The 22,641-nt window shown below is 39.0% G+C and overlaps 1 protein-coding gene across 3 annotated transcripts in view; it reads left to right on the top strand.

Moving 5' to 3' along the window:
* The first annotated feature begins 1,948 nt into the window (after positions 1-1,948).
* LOC143026273 (uncharacterized) overlaps positions 1,949-22,641 on the top strand; it is a 39,592-nt gene continuing 18,899 nt past the window's right edge. The window contains exon 1 of one of the 3 annotated variants that reach the window (XM_076186377.1): positions 1,949-2,119. In XM_076186377.1, coding sequence (XP_076042492.1) covers positions 2,106-2,119 — 14 coding nt within the window. In that variant the 5' untranslated portion in view covers positions 1,949-2,105. The other 2 variants (XM_076186378.1, XM_076186376.1) reach the window with 2 other exon arrangements.

The raw sequence follows: 22,641 nt of genomic DNA, 5'->3' as shown, positions 1-22,641 counted from the left end.
GTTTCTAAGTTTATTCCTGACCGGTTTCGCTCTATGTTTTTTTTTCAGAAGAAGCATAGAGCGAAACCGGCCAGAAACTCTGAACTAACTAGACCCGTGACTTCTTTTTCCACCTCATCAACGTCACAATGTACCAGCATATATATATATATATATATATATATATATATATATATATATATATATATATAATATATATGTATATATATATATATATAAGTATATATATATATATAAGTATATATATATATAAGTATATATATATATAAAACAATCAGGAGCGTACGTGGGTGAGACGTCGCTTCTCTCATATACGCCTATGTAGCCGGTGTCGACGTTCACCAATTCTGTTGGTAACAGGCATAGACTGTTTCACAGAATAGTCTTGAGTTTGATGCATTGTCACCCCGACTTTACCCTATGATTATTCAAAGGCACTTGGTACTTACCACGACGTCGAGACAGCACTTCAAGTCAGCATTCACTGCCCATATCTTATAGAAAGACAGGGAGAACAAACAAACAGAAGATTCAGATCTTAGTCCCCTTGCGTACATCTTGACAGCGTAATTGAACGAGTTCATGATACCATGGGCTATGCTAATTCTTTAAAGGATTTTCTGACATAACTCACTACTGCTATGCACTACACTTCAATATGTGAATCTTTTCAGGCATTTTTTCGCCTCATTGAACTGTTTCGTCCTGTAAGCCCCTAGATGCTCTTGGTCCAGGATGTAACGACCTCCATCGACTCCATAAGAAATACATCAGCATCGACATGCACAAGGTCCAAGCGCACGTTGAAAGGTGTTGGAGTGATGACACACCTTTACCTCACTCCTGAATTAACAGGAAAGAGGTTGGACAAGCTGACTGCTAGTGGTCCGTGATTGGTGATTCGCTGGTCCACCAAATTGTAAAATAAGAAATAATACGTTTTGGTATATTGACCATTCTTGCAAAAAATCGCCACCCTTTCTCACTCTCGGCTAGCGTGTGAAGTGACTACGAACTATTGGTGTACAGTACACCCTGCAGAGTATGAGCCAAATATCAAGTCAATAATGATCCTTCAACAGCATTCAAATAACACTCACATTCTATCACATTCTATGCTGAACACTGACAATCACAAACTCGGCTAGCGTGTGAAGTGACTACGAACTATTGGTGTACAGTACACCCTGCAGAGTATGAGCCAAATATCAAGTCAATAATGATCCTTCAACAGCATTCAAATAACACTCACATTCTATCACATTCTATGCTGAACACTGACAATCACAAACTCCAAAATTTCCAATAATTTTTTTCACATACCAGTTTGTCCAACAATGGGTTTGAAATGTTAACGATAGGGCGTGCTAATTTAATATAAGAAACAAAATGCGGTTTCATTCATTGTCATAAAACAATTGTATGAGTATCTATTTTGACCAGTTTGACTAAGAACAAGCCATTACGGGAAAAGGGCGCATATTGGGTGATGTGGGTTGGGGTGGGGTGAGGTGTGTGTGTGGGGGGGGGGGCTCATTCTTGTCGCCACCCTGCCACAGAGCCCGCGAAAGCTACCTTTGCTGTCTTGACCATACATGTACCAGTTAAAGCAGAGAGCAATGCATTTACCTAAATGTACGCGTGTTTCTTTCTTTTGCGTTCTCCACCTGGGCTGTTTCTTTTAACCTATTCCACAAATTAAGGTATCTGTGCGGAAATCATTATTACTCGACGTCCTTCAAATATTCCGTTACATAGTTCTTCCGTTGTTCATTCACGCTCTTGTTTAATTGTCAGTCAGTCGTATAGAATCAATTAGTACATTTGTGCATGTAAAAAAAAGTGAAAGTGAGGTTCATTTGAATACCTCGTACCATTATCTCCTGTGCCCGGTGGAGTTGGCGCCAAAAGCGAGCAGCTGATCACGTGGCAACGTTCTCCCTTTGCGCCTCCCATCCTCCCCTAACCCCTCCCCCCAACATCTTCTCTCCCTCTTCCCTCTTCCCCCTTCGGTCTCTGGCCTCTTCACCTCTAGTAGTTAGTTCACTGCCAGTGCATCTCACTGCCTTGGGGTGTTCCAGTGAGTGGTCCATAATAACAGAGAAATGTTAGAAAAACGGTAAGTTACATACTTCACTTTATCTACAATGTTATATATGTGTGTACAGTTTTATGTATATATTGCGTCATTTGATATATATGATTTACGTTGTAAGCATAAACAGGTGCTTATTTTGTATGTGGAAATTTATTTTCCAACTTTTGAATGTATGAACATGTAGTTGTATATGTTACGTTTGTAAGCTGTTATGGTTTTTGCAAAATTAATTTGCGCTAAATCAGTGTATAGTGTTGTCATTCATCATGAATGCTCCAATGTAGTGGTGTTTTTAGTCATCGTGATTTAACTCCTGTGGTGTTTATGTTTACATTTGGGGGTCACTGTTAGGCTTCACACCCACTTCTTCCTCACTATCAGATTAACTTGAGATAACTTACATTTGAATGTGACCGTTTTATTTCGTGTTATATTTATTGCTTAATACGTTGTGTTTACCGAAAATGTTTTTATTGGGAAGTATGTCTAATGGAAACTGTATTTACTCTGTATGAACGTATGTCTATTATTATTAAACCATGTGTTTAATAATTTTATTGTGTAAATCTATGAAGTATAAGGTTTTGGATGATGAGTATTTTATGTTCCGTGCTAATTATGCCTGGTGTGAATTTGCCTAACCTGTATTGACGAGATGTGCTGTTTAATTATCCCAATTAATGCGGTATGTCAGGTTTCGGTACCAAAATCGGTTTTCACCACAAGTTTAGCACGGAAAGATAAGGTCTGATGTATCCAAGTCCATGCCAAAATTCTTTTAACCATTGCCACATTCCCTTTATTTTAAGTAATTTTCTAGAATGTCGTGTGCTTAATTCTAGTCGAAATCAATCAGGCATTAGATCATAGGTGAATTTTGGAAATGACCGCCAATGTAACAGAAACTACGGGGCTCGGTCCAATTCTCTGCAAGACAGCTTCACTTTTTTCAAGACTATTCGACGGTTTGGGAGACAATAACTACGTAGTATTTGCTGTATCCGTGTCATCTTGTTATTGATATTGTGCTTGGAATAAATATTAATACATTCTGAAAAGTAGAGGAGCGGGCATTTGCTGTTCTACCACTGGGTCATAACAATTGCAGCATGTCGCAGCGGAAAATTCAACTCCAAAGCATGTCCAGAATTTATATTTATCTGATAAGTTAACGTCGCACAAACTCAAATGGAAGGTACATTTACTGGCATCCATCACATGTTGCCAACATATTTAAGCAATAATAGTGACTAAATGGCCAGGGTAGAATAGTGGTGCGAAATTTGTTAGGATATATCCATAGGAACTAGAATTACAGTACTAAAGTGCTTACAAAATCGCGACGAAATGATACATCGATTTTGTTGGTGAAAGGTATTAATTCTAAGTGCAGTTGTATAGGCAACGTTTGTGCAGCTTTCACTGTCCATAGGATCCTACACACTAGGCTAGCCACTCCCGACCTTACTGCTGTAAATCATCTCGTCCCCCACCCACTAACTGAACTTCTTACACGTTAAACAGAAATGTAGTAGCGCATTTGTAAATAACAGACAAGTTTATTCTTCGACTGTGGGTTTATTGTGTGTTCGTACACATTAATATACAATAGGCCTGTAGCTCTCGCCTTCCCACATTCCCTCGGACCGCATTACAATATATGTCCATCTCTGGACAGCCAGTAAGTGTACACAGCAATTCGAAACGTCAGCGAATGCTGTTGCTGTTTATCCTCCTCCTCTTCCTCTTCCTCCTCGTCCTCCTCCGAGCTAACCCCTCTCAGCAGTTGGTGACCGCAGTAACATGACTCGGGGTGTAGTGCAGAATGTATGTTATTGATAGTCCTGTAAGGACAATATTGCTGTTGTTCATAGACATATTGGAAGAGGTGTTGACTCAGAAGTAGCTGAATAAACTCAATGATTATATACCCGAGGAGGAGGATAAAAAACATTCCCTAAGTTGTAGGATCACAATATTTGGTGGTGATCATGCGGTACGAACGCCGAAGAGGATTAACTCCTTGCTCACTAAGTAGGAATCCCGAGAGGTTGGTAATCTGCCTCCGAAGACTATCTCTTGATCAATTTCCACCGTTTCTTTACTGTTTGGTGGCAATGAAAGGATGCACGCGAGGACCACAATGGAAATAAGCGTGCATGCTTTTTGTGTTATCCTCGGCAATTTGCATTTATTATTCCGAACTATGAGTTCTTGTCATTATTTGCACTTCATGTACATTGATTCATTGCCAAATAAAGTCTATCTATCTATCTACTGTAGATACCAGCCCAACGCTTCTTCTTGGGGGGAGATACAGTTTTATTCTGTTGACACAAGAGAGAAATTTGTAACAAAGGTTTGGTTGATTTGGTCACACACACAGCTTGCCCATCCCCTGACCCAGAAACTCGGTGTGGAAACGTACATGCCCGAGTCCAACGGGTTACCAGTTGACCAAATGCCAGTACTGATGTGGATGCTCGCGCAATATCACGTCTCTACCTGTTGCATATGAAACAGCTTATTCTAACAGCCACCAGACGATTTTATTCGGTTGATGGAAACTCCCCACCCCGCAGGAAAGCGGGGTGGGGAGTGTTTCATTCAAATTGACTTCTAGCTGTCGTCGACGATTTTATTCAGTTGATGGAAGTATACCATTCCGCACACGTGCAGTCAGTATTTTGTTGACACGTGAGGAAGGACTAAAATCACTGGATGTGCCAATTTTGAAAGATCGAAGATAAAAAGGTGATATGATTACAGTATTCAGGGCATTAAAGGGGACAGGTTGCAATGGCAGAAGATATCTCTTGATTAAGGATGGCAGGGGGTTAAAGAGGCCATGGGAAGAAATTAAGTCCACAAGTCTAAAGGATGTGAAGAAGTTTAGTTTTCCGTATAGAAACATAAATACTTAGAATAACTTAGAAGGTGATATATATAGACCATGCAATACATGGATTCAAATCTAAATACAATTGGAAATCAAGGATTATGTTGAAATGTACACGAATTTGAAGATAGGAATGACAAAATTGGAGAGTAGGAGACCAAAGCTACGTATCATTGTTTTACGGTTGGAGACAAATTCGAACGCAAGAGGCGTGTTTGCGTTTTAACTTTTACTCCCTCCTTTCTGGTGGCCTCTCTAAAGAACTATCGGGCGCGATGGAAGTACTGATTACCAGCAAAGTAAAATTCTCTCTCCTTTCCTGTATACTACAATCAGGTAAACACACGCACGCACTTAAGGATAATTATGATAAAATGGAGATTATGAGGCGGGATCCAACGGGTGTTGTAAACTACAATTAGACAAACTCGCATACACATTATAAAATAATTCAAAGCAAGGTTTGACAAATGGAGAAGAGAGGGGACTGTGAACATTGTTCCAAATACGTACACCACAACTACACAACTAACACACACACACACACACACACACACACACACACACACACACACACACACATTAATGGACACCCAACATAGATGGAAATACGGCGATGACTGTACAGTTGGCATTCCCATCAACACCAGGCAGCCTGACTTTTCTTCACTACAAAACATCCTAGACAACCTCAAAACGTGGACTGAGAGCAGGAATGTGACAGTTAACCACAACAAGACCGTGGTCATGCATGTTTGTACATCCAAACAGGCGGTGGCACCACCTCAACTGTCATTAGGAACCTATTCCCTTCAGGTGGTCCAGTCCGCCAAGCTACTAGGCATCACAATAGACGACCACCTTAACTGGAACCAGCACATCAACAACATCATCAGGACAGCCTCTTACAAACTCTTCATGCTGCGCAGATTGAAGTCCCTTGGTACCCCATCACCAGATCTAAAGGGAGTCTACACCTTCATACTCCCCACCCTCATGTACGCCTCCCCAGCCTGGTCATCATCACTTAACATCACACAGAGGAGCAAATTAGAGAAAGTACAAAAAAGAGCGTGCAGAATTATCTTGGGTAATCAGTATGAGGGATACGAACACGCCCTCACCACCCTCAGCTTGCCAAGATTGTCCGACAAACACAGTGAGGCACTGAATAAGTTTGGACAGGACCTAATGCTACACCCACGTCACCGTCACTTCCTCCCACCTAACACCACACCCACCCGCCATGCAACTCGGCATTCAAACAAAATCAAGCCCATCAGAGCGCCGAGAACTGACCGATACAAGAACAGTGCCATTCCATCCATTGTCCGCACAATAAACTCATTATAAATTTTAGACTAAGCATATCACTCTAATAATTACTATATTACTCATAAAAGTGCTCAATTGTATTATTGTCAGTGTATCACTGCTATCTCAATAAACCTATTATTATTATTACACACACACACACACACACACACACACACACACACACACACACACACACACACACACACACACACACACACACGCGACTCGGTGGCGCAGTTGGTAGAGCGCTGAACTGCTAGCATGGTGGTGCCCGTAGTACTTGGTTCGAATCCTGCCCAGGGCCGAAATTATTTCGGTACCGCTGCGCTTCGGGTCGTTACTCTGACTCTCATGGGCGGGGAGTTGGGTGTGTGTGTGTGTAAGGTCATAGCGTTACCCATAGATCGGACCTACGAGCTCTGAGCTCTCTTCCAGTAGGGAAATAGCTGTCGATCACGAGTCCAACACGTGATCCAAAGACCAAGTGAATACACGTAGTAATTACAAAATCAATTGTATAGCTGGAGCATGGCTGCTGATGAGAATAAGGTCACCAACCCTCATCATATATGCAATTTGCAATGGCCTAACATAACTATATATATTTATATATATATATATATATATATATATATATATATATATATATATATATATGTGTGTGTGTGTGTGTGTGTGTGTGTATGTGCTGTGTTTGTGTGCAGTGTGTGTGTGTGTGTGTGTGTATGTGCTGTGTTTGTGTGCAGTGCATGGGATTAAGTTTACATGTCACGTGACTGAATAGCTGGACTGCGCAAGTCTGACACCTGACTCAACTGCGTTTGCGCCTGTATAATTACTCAAACCCTCCGCCAAGGGTAACAAATATATCAATCGGTTAGTCGGCTTTATGCGTTGACTCACACTTGCGCCACAACGGCCACCACCTCATCCCCCCCCCCCCACCTTTCTCCAACACACACTCACCCCCCACCCCCTTCCCCAACATCCCGCCTTCGGCCACGTTGTGGTCAAGGCGATTTAGAAGTAGAAGGGCAAGGCAGCTAGTAGGAAACGTTGGCTGCCATTTAAGTTTACTTTATCATTATTATTATTTTTATTATAATGATAATTATTATTATTACTATTATTATCATTGTTATTATTATATACTTTTTCTAGCTCATTCGTAAAATAGAATGTGAATCCCACATTCGGAGAAATGAAAAAACATTCCAAGATTCGTATATCTGCGGCTCTCTCTACCCGTTGGTGTTGGGGTCTCTACAGTAGACTGTCGGGGGATGCATAGTGGAGGGGGGGGGCTCGCCTATTGTTGGTCAGGTTACTTTAATCTGTCAAGTAAGGCGTCAGGTTTGGGTGGATCGTTTTGAATGCGAGTTTGTTAACTGCTGAGCTACTAATAGCTAGTAAGAGATCTTGATTGTGTGCGGTGGGAATGCCGGACACTTCATTGTTATATTCCCTTTTAAACACCTGATAAATAAGTTATTGTGCTTTATAAAATTATATCAAATAACATTTAGTATGTTGTTTTTATTATTAAATCAAATGACGTGTCAGCTTATTTGAAATGAAAAAAAGAAAAAGTATACTCCTTTTTATTGTACTTTATTAGATATTGATATGTACATATATTTATATGAGAGAGTGATAGGTGGGGAAGGGTAAACGAAGATGGGCTAAGAATACATTTATTGTTCTTACGTTTCGGTTATTATAACCTTTCTCAGAGTTCTCTGATGAAGGTTATAATAACCGAAACGTAAGAACAATTAATGTTTTGTTAGCCCATCTTAGTGTTCCCTTCCCCACCTATCACTCTCTCATTTGTCTTAAACAATTTATCAACATATTTATATATTTCAATTCAATAAGATATTCATTGCACATAAATGAATATTTCACAAATTCCCTAGACGCAAATTACGGCGATTATGAGATGAGATGTACCAATGGATAAATTAAGAAAATTACAATAAGAATATAATATCTCAATTATTTTGATCAGACATTCCAAATCAAAGCACAGGTCATCACATAAATTTTTAATTTTGTATGAAAATATAATCAGTGGTAAAATTAGATCAAATCTTGTATGTCAACGAGGAGTGTGAAAATAGATATCTTGAAGTCAGATCTCCCCATTGGAGGTGACCTTCCAAGTACAAAGATGAGCTGTTGACCTCAGATCAAGAGTGACCTAAGCTCTGGAATAACATTAATCCAGGGGTTCCTAGACTTCGGGTCATGACCCATAAAATGGTCATGATCCTTTTTCTCGGAGTCACGGAGGGTCTAACACAGCGTTTCTCAACCTTCTTACCCTTGCGTAACCTTTAAAATAAATTGCATGTCTCAAGGAACCCCTGCGCAAAAAAAAACAAAAAACATATACCATATCTTTCTCATTTTAATTTTCATCGTAATAATAGGTAGGTATTACAATAACCAAGAATATATCGTGCGTGTTTAATTATATTACGTATATGAAATTAAATAAAAAAGTGCATTAGCTTATCTCATTTGTTCTCGCGGAACCTTTGGGTACCTTTTGCGGAACCTTAGGGTTCCGGGGAACCCTGGTTGAGAAACGCTGGTCTAACAGTATGTACTTTCAGCTACACAGACCCGCGTATTGATTTGCTTGCGTCAAACAAGTAAACACATCCTTCTCATTAGAATGTATAATTAAATCAATCTTTTTATAAACAATAAATGATAAAAATGATTACTCTCTCTGCTGTGATTAATCTTTTAAACTGTTAAGATAATGTATCAGCGATATAAAAAATTGGTACGTTTTTAGGAGGCTTATAAAGGTGTGGGGGGGTCATGGTAGGTTTGGTACTACTGAAAGATGACGCACTGGAAAAGTTTGGGAAACACTGCATTATTCATTTTCCTCCTCATATAACAGAAAATAAGAATAATTTTCTAATGCATTATATATATGACTGACTGAAATTCTCATGGGAAGCCAAAACATCTTCTTGGAAATGAAAATATACCTCAATTCCAATAAGGGTTATGTATTCATAATATAATTTTTGATGGGTTATTTTTTAAATTTCGACGTGAAGTCACAATATCTTTGTCTATAGTATATTGATAAAATAAAAATTCCCATGTGAAGCCAAATAAATTGGAATAAGACCACTTAAAAACGGTATATATGAAGGGGGCCGATTTTTAAATTTTTCTTTTTTTACGCCGGAGGGAGGGTGAGGGCGACAAGAGTGGCTAGGAACTGAGTGATTTAAGAGTGAATCGTCTATGTATCTTGTATATATCTGCGTCGTGAGTGGCTACAGTTGGAAAAGAAAGAGCGGGGCGACTGCCAAAGGACTGGGCCCTTGGTCTCTCGTCTTGTTTACAAGGGTGCCAGTGTTGGGAGGTCATAAAACACCTTACCCTACCCCGCGAGTCCGCCTCCCAAGTCGGGCAAGCGGCATGGACAACTGGGCCGTAAGCATCGACATATTTCCCCAAGCCGCCGCCTCCTTCTCCTCCTCCTCCTCTTCCTCCTCCTCCTCCTCTTCTTCTTCTTCTTCTTCGTCTCTTCGTCTTCTTCTTCTTCGTCTTCTTCGTCTCTTCGTCTTCTTCCTCCTTTTTCTTGATTTCAAATTTCCCTCTCATCTTCTTCCTCTCCCTTTTTCTTCCTTTTTTTTTATTTCAAATTCCCCTCTCATCCGTGGAACACTGAAGATGACAACGGTTCGCAAGGCTGTCTTAAGTTGGCTGATATCGATACTACGTATACAAAAGTCATCCAGTACATTTACATGTCATCGGAGATTCAAAGGGGCCTGTAGAACGGCAGAAATAGAGTTCGATTCAGTTATGAACTACACTAACATTAAATATCGTTTCGGTCTTAGAACTCTTGCTTCTGATACGAACGTCGTGGTGCACATCTGTTCAGCGTCCTCGATGACCTGAACAACGAAACGTTTGAGGTCCTCTGGATCGGAATCCTTTCTTCCAAAGGCAAAGCCCCTCCTTGCCGGCACGATGTACAGACCAACATAACTTCTACGTTATTTTTGAAAAGCCCTTATCTAGTTGTGATATGTTCTTATCATATGAGTGCATCATTTTGGGGGATTCTAATAATAGTGTCAATAATGTAGACTAATAATTATTTGTGTAAAGGTCGAAAAACCCTATGCAGATAATTTTTAAATCAATGAACCTAGCATAATTTCGAAAATGTGTAGATCTGTAATTGATAAGATCGTGGTGACAGGTGAGTATAGAATTTCAAATAACGGTATGTTAACTTATGGTGTAAGTGGCCACAACATACTATTTTGTACAGTAAAAGTGACTATGACACAAATAAACACTACAACGAGAGTTTCAATTTGAAATTATCTAGAATTGATTGGTCAGTAGTATTGAATTATATAGATGTTAACAAAACCTGGCGAACATTCAGGATTCTTTTTTCAGAAATTCTAGATAAGGCACCTCCAACCAAATCTGATAGATTAAAGCAAAGGGCTGAAGATTGGATGTCTAGTGAAATCCTGTCATATTCACCTTAGGGACGACCTACTGAAACAGTTCATCGTCAAAGGATCCTTTGAAGTATGATAGGTACAAGAAAATTAGGAACAAAACACAACTCATCAACAATGCTAAAAGGTTTTATTAGAGATCAGGTTGAAGAATATAACCATTGAAAACACTCAAATATCTAGGAGCTAGCAAGCAGAGTAAAAAATCTGTCAACGTAGGTCTGACTGTGAATGGCTCAGTAACTTTTTAGAAAAATGTCGTTGCAAATAAATCAAAAGATGTCGGTGTTGAACAAATCCGTAATACTCTAAGTAATGTCAACAAATGTAAAGCAACTGATTTAAATTAAATCCCAGCATTATTCATCAGAGATGGTGCCAATGCTATTGCACATGTAATCACCCACATTGTAAACTTGTCACTTGATCAAGGTGTGGTGCCTGATGAAGCGCGTGCTGTTCCTTTGTACAAAAAAGAAATCGAGCAAAAAATAGGCAAGTAATTACAGGCCAGTGTCTATTCTTAGTGTCATGCCAAAAATCCTAGAAAGAGTGGTATATGATCAATTGTATATGTATCTACAACAAAACATATTCTATGAGTTTCAGTCCAGATAAAGAAAATCACATTCAATGGAACCATGTGTTATTCATTTACTGCAACTGGCTATATTCGATCAAAACTGGATAAAGTCAACTACTGTAGTGTGGTGATACTTGACTTACAAGTAACACATTTTAATACACAAATAAAGGAATCACTTGAACCTAACCTAACGCCTGACACCTAATCTTACAGATTATTTTTATATAAGACTGAGTTTTTGTCCACTGGGGATAAGAGGCCTTTTTTTCCGGTTATAGGTACCCTGTCTCCCTTGAAAGTATGTCTGGTTTGCCATTGACTCGCTGTCCATTCGCTTGGCAGCGCTCAGGTTTCAAGAACTGCGAAAAAAAAGATAGAAAAAAAAAAAAAAAAAAATATATATATATATATATATATATATATATATATATATATATATATATATATATATATATATATATATATATATATATATATATGCAAATTGTATCAAATAGCTTTACAGTCAGGAACCCTCCTACCGGTTATAAACTTAACAAATAGGACAAAATCTTTTAAACAGGTCGTTGTCTGCATCGTTTTTTTTTTTTTTTATTATGATTTGCGGGGCAGGTACCCGGAGGAAGCAAATGCATCACATAGTGATACAGGTTCGAGGTGAGCTGAGATTCGAACCGACGCTTGAATCGCACGATAACCAGACTCTCGCTCTAGCAACTGAGATTTTTCACCAAACTGCCAGTTCTTCATGCTATACTACTTAAAGTGCTCGTTTCTGGTGAACTAATGGAAACTGTTGCGCTTATTTTGACTTAGCCATATAAAGCAGCTCTACAATGTATGCAGTCTGAATATTTGTGAAATGTATAATTCGTTGGTCAAACACATTTAAAAAAAATATGAATTAAGATTGGGCTGTTCATGCAGGTATCCAGCATCTCGATTTCAGTATTTGAACAATTTATTTGGATTGGTATATATTTTATAATCGTAGAAATGATGTACTCAAGAACAAACTTTGTCGGAGTTTGGGAAGGTATGCGATAGTAGAAGGTTGAAGGTAAGTGAAAAGCAAGGTAATGAGATGTACAAGGGGGAGAGGGTGGCAGTGAGTTGGAAGTAAATCTAAAAGGAGAGAGGCTGGAGGAAGTGGATAGCATGCGGCAGGAAAGGGAGGAGTGGAGGTGGAGGTAAACTGTAGACTGAGAGAAGCAAGTAAATGCCTTGGGTGGTTAAAAAGTGTTATGAAAAATAGGCATCTGGGAATGGATACTGGGAGATTGTATGAAGGGGTAATTGTGCCCATGGCAATGTATGGTGTAGAGACTTTGAATCACAGAGGGGCAGAGAGAGAAAAATTGGTGTGTTTGAGGTGAAATGTTTGAAAAGTGTGGTAGGGGTTACTAGGTTGGACAGAGTGAGAAATGAAGAGGTGAGGATTAGAGCAGGGGTGGAAAAAAGAGATGACAGATTGAGCTGATGAAATATTATTGGGATGGTTTGGACACATGAGAAAAATGAGTGATGAAATATTAGTAAGAGAGGTGTGGAAGGAGTGAATTTGAGGGGACGACCGAGAATGAGATAGATGGGGTGAAGGGGGCGTTGAGAAAGAGGGAAATGTCTGTTCAGCAAGGAAGAGAGAAGGCAGGAAATAGGGATTAAAGGAGCGTTGCTGTGTATAGATGATAATGCAATGAAGGGAGGGGCGGGGGATAGGGGGTAGGGGTTCTTATGTGTGAATGATATTTTGACGCAGCCTGAAGCGATTTCTCCCCGTCTTCTCTTTTTTTCTGCTTGAGGGGACGGAGAAGGGGCCTTGCAGTAGTTGTACTGTGTCTTGCTACATTACGTCTAATCGATGGCAGTGGGCGTGATACTGGAATGACCCGTCATCCATGAGGAGCTAAGGTGAGAGGGAGGAAAGGGTGGTGGATAGGAGTGGATTGGGCGGGAGTAGGTACGTGCTTATGACTTGGTTACCTCTCTTGTAAGGAGGAAAAAGATCTTGGTATACAGAGAGAATAGTTAGTTATCTTATTCATATTGTGGTTCGCACGGCGTAGATCTGCGTTAGAACATAGCCACCGGTGTTTCCTTCTTGCCGAAGTCTAAGCACATGAGCTTTTGGCTACGTTTGAAGTGGATATCCTGCAGGAATTTACTATATGCATGTATTTTTTTTATATTTCAACGCTCTGCAAGGGCAATTATCAAACCCTAATATTAACAAGATAATTACCAAATATAACATTTTAGTTAAACTGAAAAATGTCAAACTATTTACATTTTGTATAGAAATATCGACAATGATAATATTTTATATACATGGAAAATACTGTCTTTTATTTGACAATAAATGGTGACAAATAAAAAGGATTTAAGGATGAGAAAATAAAATAAAAAGAACGTGGTAATATCGCTTCAGATTCTATCGTTAGGTTCAGGTTAAAAGTAGAACGGTGAGAATCTATTTCATACGGGTGTTGACAGACAAGCGTATTTATCAGGAAAGGTTCTTTTGTTTATTGTCATGCCAAGTGAATCTATTGGTTGGTAGTAATTTACTGTTTGCGGTAGTGTGATTGATATGGAAATAATTATGAAAATTGATAACCAATTTACATTATTGATGTGAAATTGAGACAGGTTAGACTCAGTTCTGCAAATTTCAAACAATTCGTGAATGTAATGGAAGAATATTCAGAGTACGTATATATTGTAATTGTAATTATTGTTACTGTAACTGTAAGCATAAGATTCTAATATAAATATATTTGGAAGTACCTTTTTTTAACTCGTCCTTGTTGGAAATGCTCTGTAGGAGTGGTTTGGCCATATCAATGGTTAATTATTTATTTATTTGTTTATTTATTTATTTTTCCGCGGTAAAGATAAACCAAGTTACACTGGTTCAAACCTTGTTCAAATACGTGTGAGGTTAGGAGACATAAACCTCTTTTTGAGCCCCTATCTATCGACCTCTGGTAGAAGAAAATGACCCATATAATACTATAGACACGCTAGCACATTTAATGTTATTGTCATATTGTGTATATTGGGGTGATGAATGAAAAAATAAGATGGAAAGTGTTGTAACAGTTGTTGCCAATGTGATGGTCAGATATACTGTATCTTTTATGCTGAAATATATAAAAAGAATCAGCTTTTAAGCAGCAAGTACAGCAAGGTGCTTGCCATTCATATGATAATACAGTTACTATCCGAGTTACAACCTAGATTGGTTCTAACCAACCAGTCGTAAGTTGGATTGGTCGTAAGTCGGATCCCAATAAAATGGCCAATACGAGGGTTATACTCTGGGATACATGATATCAATCTGTTGCATTTTTAAGTAACTTTTTCTACTGAATACTATTATATACAAGCTGTTTACTGTTTATCAATTACATGCCTTTTATTTTAATTTTTATAGTTTTTTTTAGTTTATGATATGAAAACTTACAATATGAATAATGCCATTGTTAGACATAGATACGATACAGGCCACAATGCTGACTGGAATATTACTAAGATTATAAGAAATGAAAACCATACTATGAAACGTAGATGTTTTGAATCTGCTTTTATATCTCTCATTGATAATACAAACCAAAACAATATATTTTTTACAATAAATAAACATGTAGCAATTTTAAAAACAAAGTAACGAGCAATTTATGCAAACTGTGTTTACACCAGTTTCATGTTCGTTTCACCCCGTAAGCTCGGGTTATATAAGGAGTCTGATGTTTGTCCACCGTGTTCACATACATAACAACATTGAGACTGTACAACTTCAAATCAGGCTTAATGACCATCTTATGAATCAATTGCATAAAAAAAAAAAAAAATTCTGAAGAAGCCCTGCTGGGCGAAGCGTTAAATACATTGGATCCCATACTCTGCGGTTGGCTTCTCTCCTACAGTTGTATACAGAATTGTTTTCAGTTGCTTAGTTGTTAATATGATATGGTAGGTTAAAGAAAGAAAATACTTATTATAAAGTTCTCTTATTAGTAAACTCATAATAGGCATCTGCTAGGCATGGTCTTAAATAAGTTAATATCCTTCATCCTTAATTAATTTATCAAACTCATCCACAAATGGCTTAGCTGCATGCGCATCACTGCAAGCAGCCTCAACTTTCGACAACACGTGGTGAACCTGGTAACGCTCTCAAAAGCGACGAAACCACCCAGCACTCGCTATGAATTCATGTGAAGCGTATTCTTCACCTGCACGTTCTTTCAACATGTGAAATTAACTTGTAGCCTTACTTTGCACTGTTTGCAACATCTATTTCACATTTCTTTGCCTATTATCGTCCAACCACGTGTATAGCAACTTTTCCATCTCTGCCATAAATGTCGTGGGCGATGCCGGGCTGCTACAACTATCTTACACGCTGTGCTGCCAGACAAATACAGTAAACTCATAATAGACATCTGCTAGACGTGGTCATAAGTACGGGTGGTCGTAACTCGCGTGCGTCGTAACTCGGATAGTGACTGTACTTGAAAAGTCGTGATTCCAAATATTAGTAAGGACTAAAGTGTTGCAATGTTAGAGCTGGGTGTGTTACTGGCAGACTGGTAGTGTGTTATCAAAATATTTGGGATGTATTTCTGTCAATGTGTTACCGATTTTAATATCCTTACAGCGGTCTGCATTACTGCGTATGTGTACACATTTGCAGATTTTTCGTTAATTGTTAATGCACTACCTGTGTGGAGGTAATGCACTACCTGTTTAGTGGTAATGCACCCAGCTCTGTGTAATGGTACAATGTACTGGTCTTGCCTATAATTTGTAGTAATTTGTTCCACTCTTTCACAATACTAACATTGAAAAAACTACATCACTATTTCAAGGACGGGTGGCAAGCTGCAAATGACCTTGGGTCCCCATTTGTGGGTCAGCTTTGAACACATCTTATGGATTTATATGTGACTGACCAGAACACATCTAATGAATTTGTAGGCAATTGACTATGCATTATTCTCTGTCTTTAAGAGATAGACATCCCTTTAATGAGTAAAGAACTAATTGGGACAGTGTTTGGGCAGAAGAGGCCGACTCCAGACCAACAACTTTCGTAGTTATTGGTGTTGTTCCCTAAACTGTCTGGCTGAGATGTCCTGTCTTCCTGAAGAATGCTATGGCTGGAATGAGGGTTTCCCATAAATCCCATGTAGAATGTATATTGTGTTGTTGGCATGCATGATTGTGTACAATGCAATCTTGTATGATATGTTGTATAGTATGGGGTGAAGTGTTACATCCTGGTCAAATATATTAAAAAAAACAATATTGTCCCTGTCTGCACCTAAAATCAGCACTGTGCCAATTTATTTTTAGATTATTTTATTTTGTATCAGAAAACTAGCCATGCTGCCATTTTGATCTGGGTTTTAGTGCAGAGAAACCTATCTTGCATCTCTCCAATGGGAAAACCATGATATAGTTCTTGCAGTGAACCTCTTTGTTTCTAATGTGGATGTGAAGATGATCTCATTTTGGGTGTTGGATTCTATCCTCTCAATGCACCCTGCAAGGAATCTGGTGTTCAGCCAACTGCAAAGCAACCAGAGCTGCAAAACCAAAGTAGTTGAAATGAGTGGAATGAATTTGGCATTTGGATTTATATACTATAGTAAATAAACCTACTGTACATGTAGAAGCGAGTTACATTAATTGTCTTCGGATTGGTAAACCTAGTTGTGACTGTACTGAGTAGTCTGACCAGAGCTACGATGGTGCCATAAATGACTGTCACTCCTGTCAGATTACACAGTATTGCTGAAAAGATAGTGTAAGTTTTGGAAAACCTCCCAGTCGATATATACATATATATATACTTGGCTTTATCTCTGATGCAGTCATTCAGCCTCTTCTGGTAACATAAAGGGCTGGATGGTGGGCACATCGCAATCTGGCCAGGTGGAATGTGTCCTGGGAATTTGGTAGTAAATCTCTGTATAGATCAGTAAACAGATATCTAATGTATACCCAGTGTTGTACATTACAGAGCCAAAATACATTGTCTAATGTATGTAATATTGTGCATGTGGTTAGTAGAGACAACCATGGTGTAATCAGTAAGCATGCCTGCCCGGACAGTGGGAGGTCCTGGGTTCGATTCCTGGGCAGTGCCAGCTTTGCACTGATGGTTCCTATCCAACTTGGTGCAGTGAGTAGGACCCTGAAACAATGCACATTCCTGGACTGTTGGAGGCCCAGGGAAGGGAGGTGTGGAAAGGGAGGTGTGCAAGTGGTTACTGGAGGTGACTGTGGTTTAATTGGTAAGCATGCATGTCTGGCCAGACAAAGGAAGGTCCTGGATTTGATTCCTGAGTGGTGCCAGCTTTGTAGTGACACTCCCTATCAAACAAATATAAACTGGCTGAGTGGGTTAGGGCGTTGTTACTTGCGGCAAAGGTCAAGGGGATGGCTGTTCAATCCCTGTTACCGGTGAAGTTGGACCAAGGACATGGTTCATTAAATTCCATGCTACAAAGTCCTCTGTAAGGGGCTCCACCCTAGCCTTCTGATAGGGGGGAGTTTGTGATGTTAAACCATACCATCATCACATGAAGGATAGAGCTTTGTAAACTGTAGAGGATATTATTACTCCTTGTGTTACCTTTGTTGGAAATATTGAGGATGTGGGAATGAAAGTTTAAAGTTGTGTCAACAGTAAGTCCTAGATCAGTACAGACGTTCCTCTATTTACGTTCATTCGTTTTACGTTTTTTCGATGTTACGTTTGAACTGACTAAAAAAAAAATTTGTATATTTTTTTTTTTTTTGTGAATTTTTTAGTTTAGCACGCTCTCCGTAGTACAAGATGTTCAAACTATACTTACGCATGACGCTGCATCCATTGTTTACATGGCACAAATGACAGACTGAACGTGCTTTGCCTCCTCCTCCCCCTCCTCCTTCTCCTCCACCATCTCACTTTATGTTGCTTGAATTTAATTTATTTGAAATTGATTTTATTATTTTACAATGTTATGTTTATAATTAATGAATTAGGGGTGTTTTATAAGATACGGTAATAGAATTTATGGATGTAAAGTACAGTATGAACGGTCATACATTACTGGAACGTACAGTAACAACTTACGTTCATTTTCACGTTACATTCGGCCATTCGGAATGTAACTAAAACGTAAGTTGAGGAGCATCTGTATTAGGGTTTGTAAAGTCAATTTGATGACCATTTATATAGTATCTAGTGAATAGAGAGTGAGGACATTAGCTTTACCAAATCTCAGTATATATCATTCATTTGGCAGTGTGCCTGAAAAGTAGGAACTCACAAATATAATAGATAATGGGGCAGGCAAAACATGAACACTATTTAACCCCTTCGATACGATGACGCCTATGTAGGCGTCATGAGGAGCAAGTGGGTACGCGAGGATGCCGATGTTGGCGTCTTGATTATATATATTGTAGTTGTACCTGCGTGACCCCCATACTCTATAAACTGGCTTCATCATATTTTCTATGGTTATCAAAATTCACGGGTGAAAGAGAACGAGCAATACAGTGGTAACTTTATTTTTTATAATGCGAGTATTATGACGCAACATCGCATGTCTGGCAGCTCATGCTGCCCGCGAGATTTTGGCCCGTATTGAAGAGGTTAAGATGTGGGTGCATGCCACCAAGGCCCTTGCTCAAGTTAGTCTAGATTTTTTAGCACCGCAGTGGCTTCAAACTAAGATCTCAGGTGAAATAAATGGTCGTGTTTTACTTTGAAATCCAAAATCCTGTTCTGTTGAAGGAGGCTTTCATGTTTATATGTGTTATCATTTGATTTTTAATGGTTTGAGCATGAGGCAAAGTGGACAGTGCTTGGGTGAACTGTCTGCAGACATAGCATGAAATTTTGTCCTCATATAAATGTAAATTATACCCTTCATTGACCTTTATATAAAATTTCTACTTCAGGAAGATGAATTTGATAAATTACTGACAATGTATATGAGTAGGCTGTTACAAATGCATAAACACAAAAGGAATTATACTTTTATTGTCTGTTTAGCAGACTGTGTTCTCAATTTTATAGTTAGAAAATTAAATTGGGTTAGACAGCACTTAGACTTTTGAATGCTAACAACTGGCAACTGCCCTACTCTTTCTACAACTTTCAGCCTATGACATAGAAACAGTCCCACGCTGCTACAACACAGACAACAGTCCGTTTATTCCCAGAGAGATTGATGGGAGGTTCTGAGGACCATTATAAGCCACTGTGGGATTGTGGATTTTCCACTCAGTGCACTTTATCTCCAGACTGGGCCAGAGATCGATCTCTATCAATTTCAACTGTATTTCTTACATCTTTTCACACATGGAGAACTGACAATCAGCAATTGTTCTCCTCACTTTACCACTTTGAGCAAGTGACATAGAAACAATTACATATTGATAGAACACGTGAGTTCATGCACCTCTCCTCACTCTTGTGAACATGTGCCCCTCCCCTATCTTTTTGCTTCTTGCTGTCTGATTCCTTCTTGAATTTATATTTAACTCTTTCCACACACCTTGTAATACAAATGACAATTTAATTATACAAAACTACTTACTGTCTTCAAATTTCTTTTCTCTCAAGTTAATTTAGCATACTTTGTTTCATGGTGATATGAAGGCCTGAAATGTATGAAACGATGTAAGAAATACAGGTGAAATTGCCTGACGGGTGTGTAGTCTGGGTCTGTGTGGAAGTTTTTCATATGTTGGATGTTGCATTGGTCTTCAGGATGAGGGATGGGATGGCTTGTTTGTGCAAAATGATGTATGTGTGTTTGCTTATTGTTTGTTTGGTGCTAAATTGACAGTTGTGGTTATTGTGTGAAAGTGTGTAGTTACTATTGGATAGTATAATGCTGTTGAGTGTCTTTCACTTTTTTTTATTTTTGTGATTGTATTTACAAAGGTTTGCCTATTTGATATTTTGCTTATGTATTTTATTGTTCATCTTGGTGTTTAGTGCTTGTATTTGATCTTTTATGTTCAGAGCGATAGGTGTGGGGGCAGTGTATTTGAATGTGTTGCAGCGTGGTGGTTTTGGTGCATGCTGTTATAATTGCCATGCTATACAGGTATTTGTCTATTTATGTGATATATGCATTCTTTTGGCAGTTGTGCAATTAGAAAATAGTGTAAATAGAAAATGGAATGGATTTCTCTAGTTACACCTACCATGGGTATGGGAAAGAGATAAACGCTATCTATTATGTCACAAAAACTAAGTTATTTTGTATACACTCAAAGAAAACGGTGGGAGGGGTTTTGTATATGAAATAGGAGCGGTTAGTGTACCAATGAGACATTTTGTGGCATGTATGTTGGAGGTGTGTAATCTGAAATTGTGGTTGGCTGGGGACACATAAAGGTTATATGAAAAACATAGTTTGAAATAAAGTTCTAGTATTACAAAGGGCACTAAAGTGAAAAAGGATTACAAGAACATGCATGAGTAGAGGAAAACCTGTATAGTTTGTAAGATGTCTGTTTTCCTCATTGTTGGGAACCAAGCTGTGGAATCAGTAGTCGAGTGCAGTTCTTAAGAACTGTTTGTAGACGTGATTGAATCAGTTGTTCAAAGCCACTGTTTGGGATTGATTTTAATATGTATATTTTCTTAGGGATTTTCACTGGTAGATCTTTGACCTGTGGGTTGAAGATCATGTGGCGTCACAAGTGAGGCATAGATTTATTTTTTTCCAGTGGAAGGGTTTGGCCATTTAATTTCACTATTGGATGTATCTGGTTCATGGTTGCCTCGGGTGATCAATGTTACTGGTAATTTCTTGGTTGAGGCTACCATTGCATTATTTCTGAGCCATTGTTCTAGTTTGTCTAAGTTATTATAGGTGTACTTAGGTGCTATTTTGTAGTTCCTGTGTTTGGTTATTAACATTAGGTTGTCTGCATAGGTAAGGTGCTTTGTTATTATGTTCTGGATCTGGTATTGGGAGATTGCTTATGAAGAGACCCTCTTATGCCTTTACATTTTTTAGGAATGTCCTCTTTGGGGCTACAGGGAGAAGGGTGCCTAGGTCTATCCCTGTCCCGTTTTTTGTCGCATCATACAACTCAAGCGGGAAGCTTGGTGGGAGTATTCTTCTCCCCCACCATGGGGTTAGGTGAAAAAAGGAAATGAAAATTCAGATAAATGGTACAGGACAGTAACACGGGGTGGGGGGAGACAGCAAAACAGAGGGACAGACGCAGTATAATAAAGTATCATTTCTCTATGAAGAGAGATTTCATCTATCACAGACAAAATGATGTGTGGCTCCGGTCCATAGGGGTGCCCCATATAGACCCTGAAGTATCAGCTGCATGCTACTTAGCCACACAACTCCCCATCTTTTCCTTTTCTGCATAAGGGGACAGAAAGGGGGAGTTGCAGATTTAATGAAGTGGCCTTGCTGTGGATGTGCTGTGTCTTGGGACACTGCTTCTGACTCAGGGCAGTGGGCAAGATGTAGGGATGACCTGTCATTCAGGAGGTGCCAAAATGAAAGGGAGGGAAGAGGGTGGAGGGGAGTGGAGTATGTCAGGGATGAAATGGGTGGGAGTGGTTTTGTGGCTACCTCCTTTGTAAGGGAAAAAAAAAGCCTCAGGTATATATATGTATACTTGTGATGAGGTTAAATAGTGTAGGTGTAGTGCATTTGAGAGCCATTGCAGCCCCTGGGGGGGCAGCAAGCATTAACCACTTCAATATGAGTCAAATTCTTGTGCACAGCATCAGCTGCCATATGTACAATTCATCACACTACTTGCATTATAGAATATAAAGTCACTGCTGTATTACTCATTCTCTTTTACTCAGAAAACGGGATCAAACCAGTTCACAGAATCTGAGGGTAACTCATGTACAACTACAAAAAATATATATAATCAAGATACTGATGCCGGAATCCTCATTTACCCGCTCATGCCTCATGATGCTTACATAGGTGTCATTGTACCAAAGTGGTTAAGGGTCCCCACTCAAGTGGCAAAGCATTACATAAAACTTGATGAAATAGAAATGACACCAATCAAAAAGATACAGTATGAGAGAAAAGACAAGAAGAAATGGTTAATATACATAGACAAATTTATGAATAGAAAAAAAAAAAATAGCTCTAGCTATATAAAACCCTGCTTGCATCTTCATTCTTCTCATGTCCCCAAGACACCC

This window comes from Oratosquilla oratoria, chromosome 6, assembly GCF_046742065.1.
Source record: "Oratosquilla oratoria isolate Oo_2021 chromosome 6, ASM4674206v1, whole genome shotgun sequence".
Taxonomy (NCBI): domain Eukaryota; kingdom Metazoa; phylum Arthropoda; class Malacostraca; order Stomatopoda; family Squillidae; genus Oratosquilla; species Oratosquilla oratoria.
This window is presented reverse-complemented; position numbering and strand designations above follow the sequence as displayed.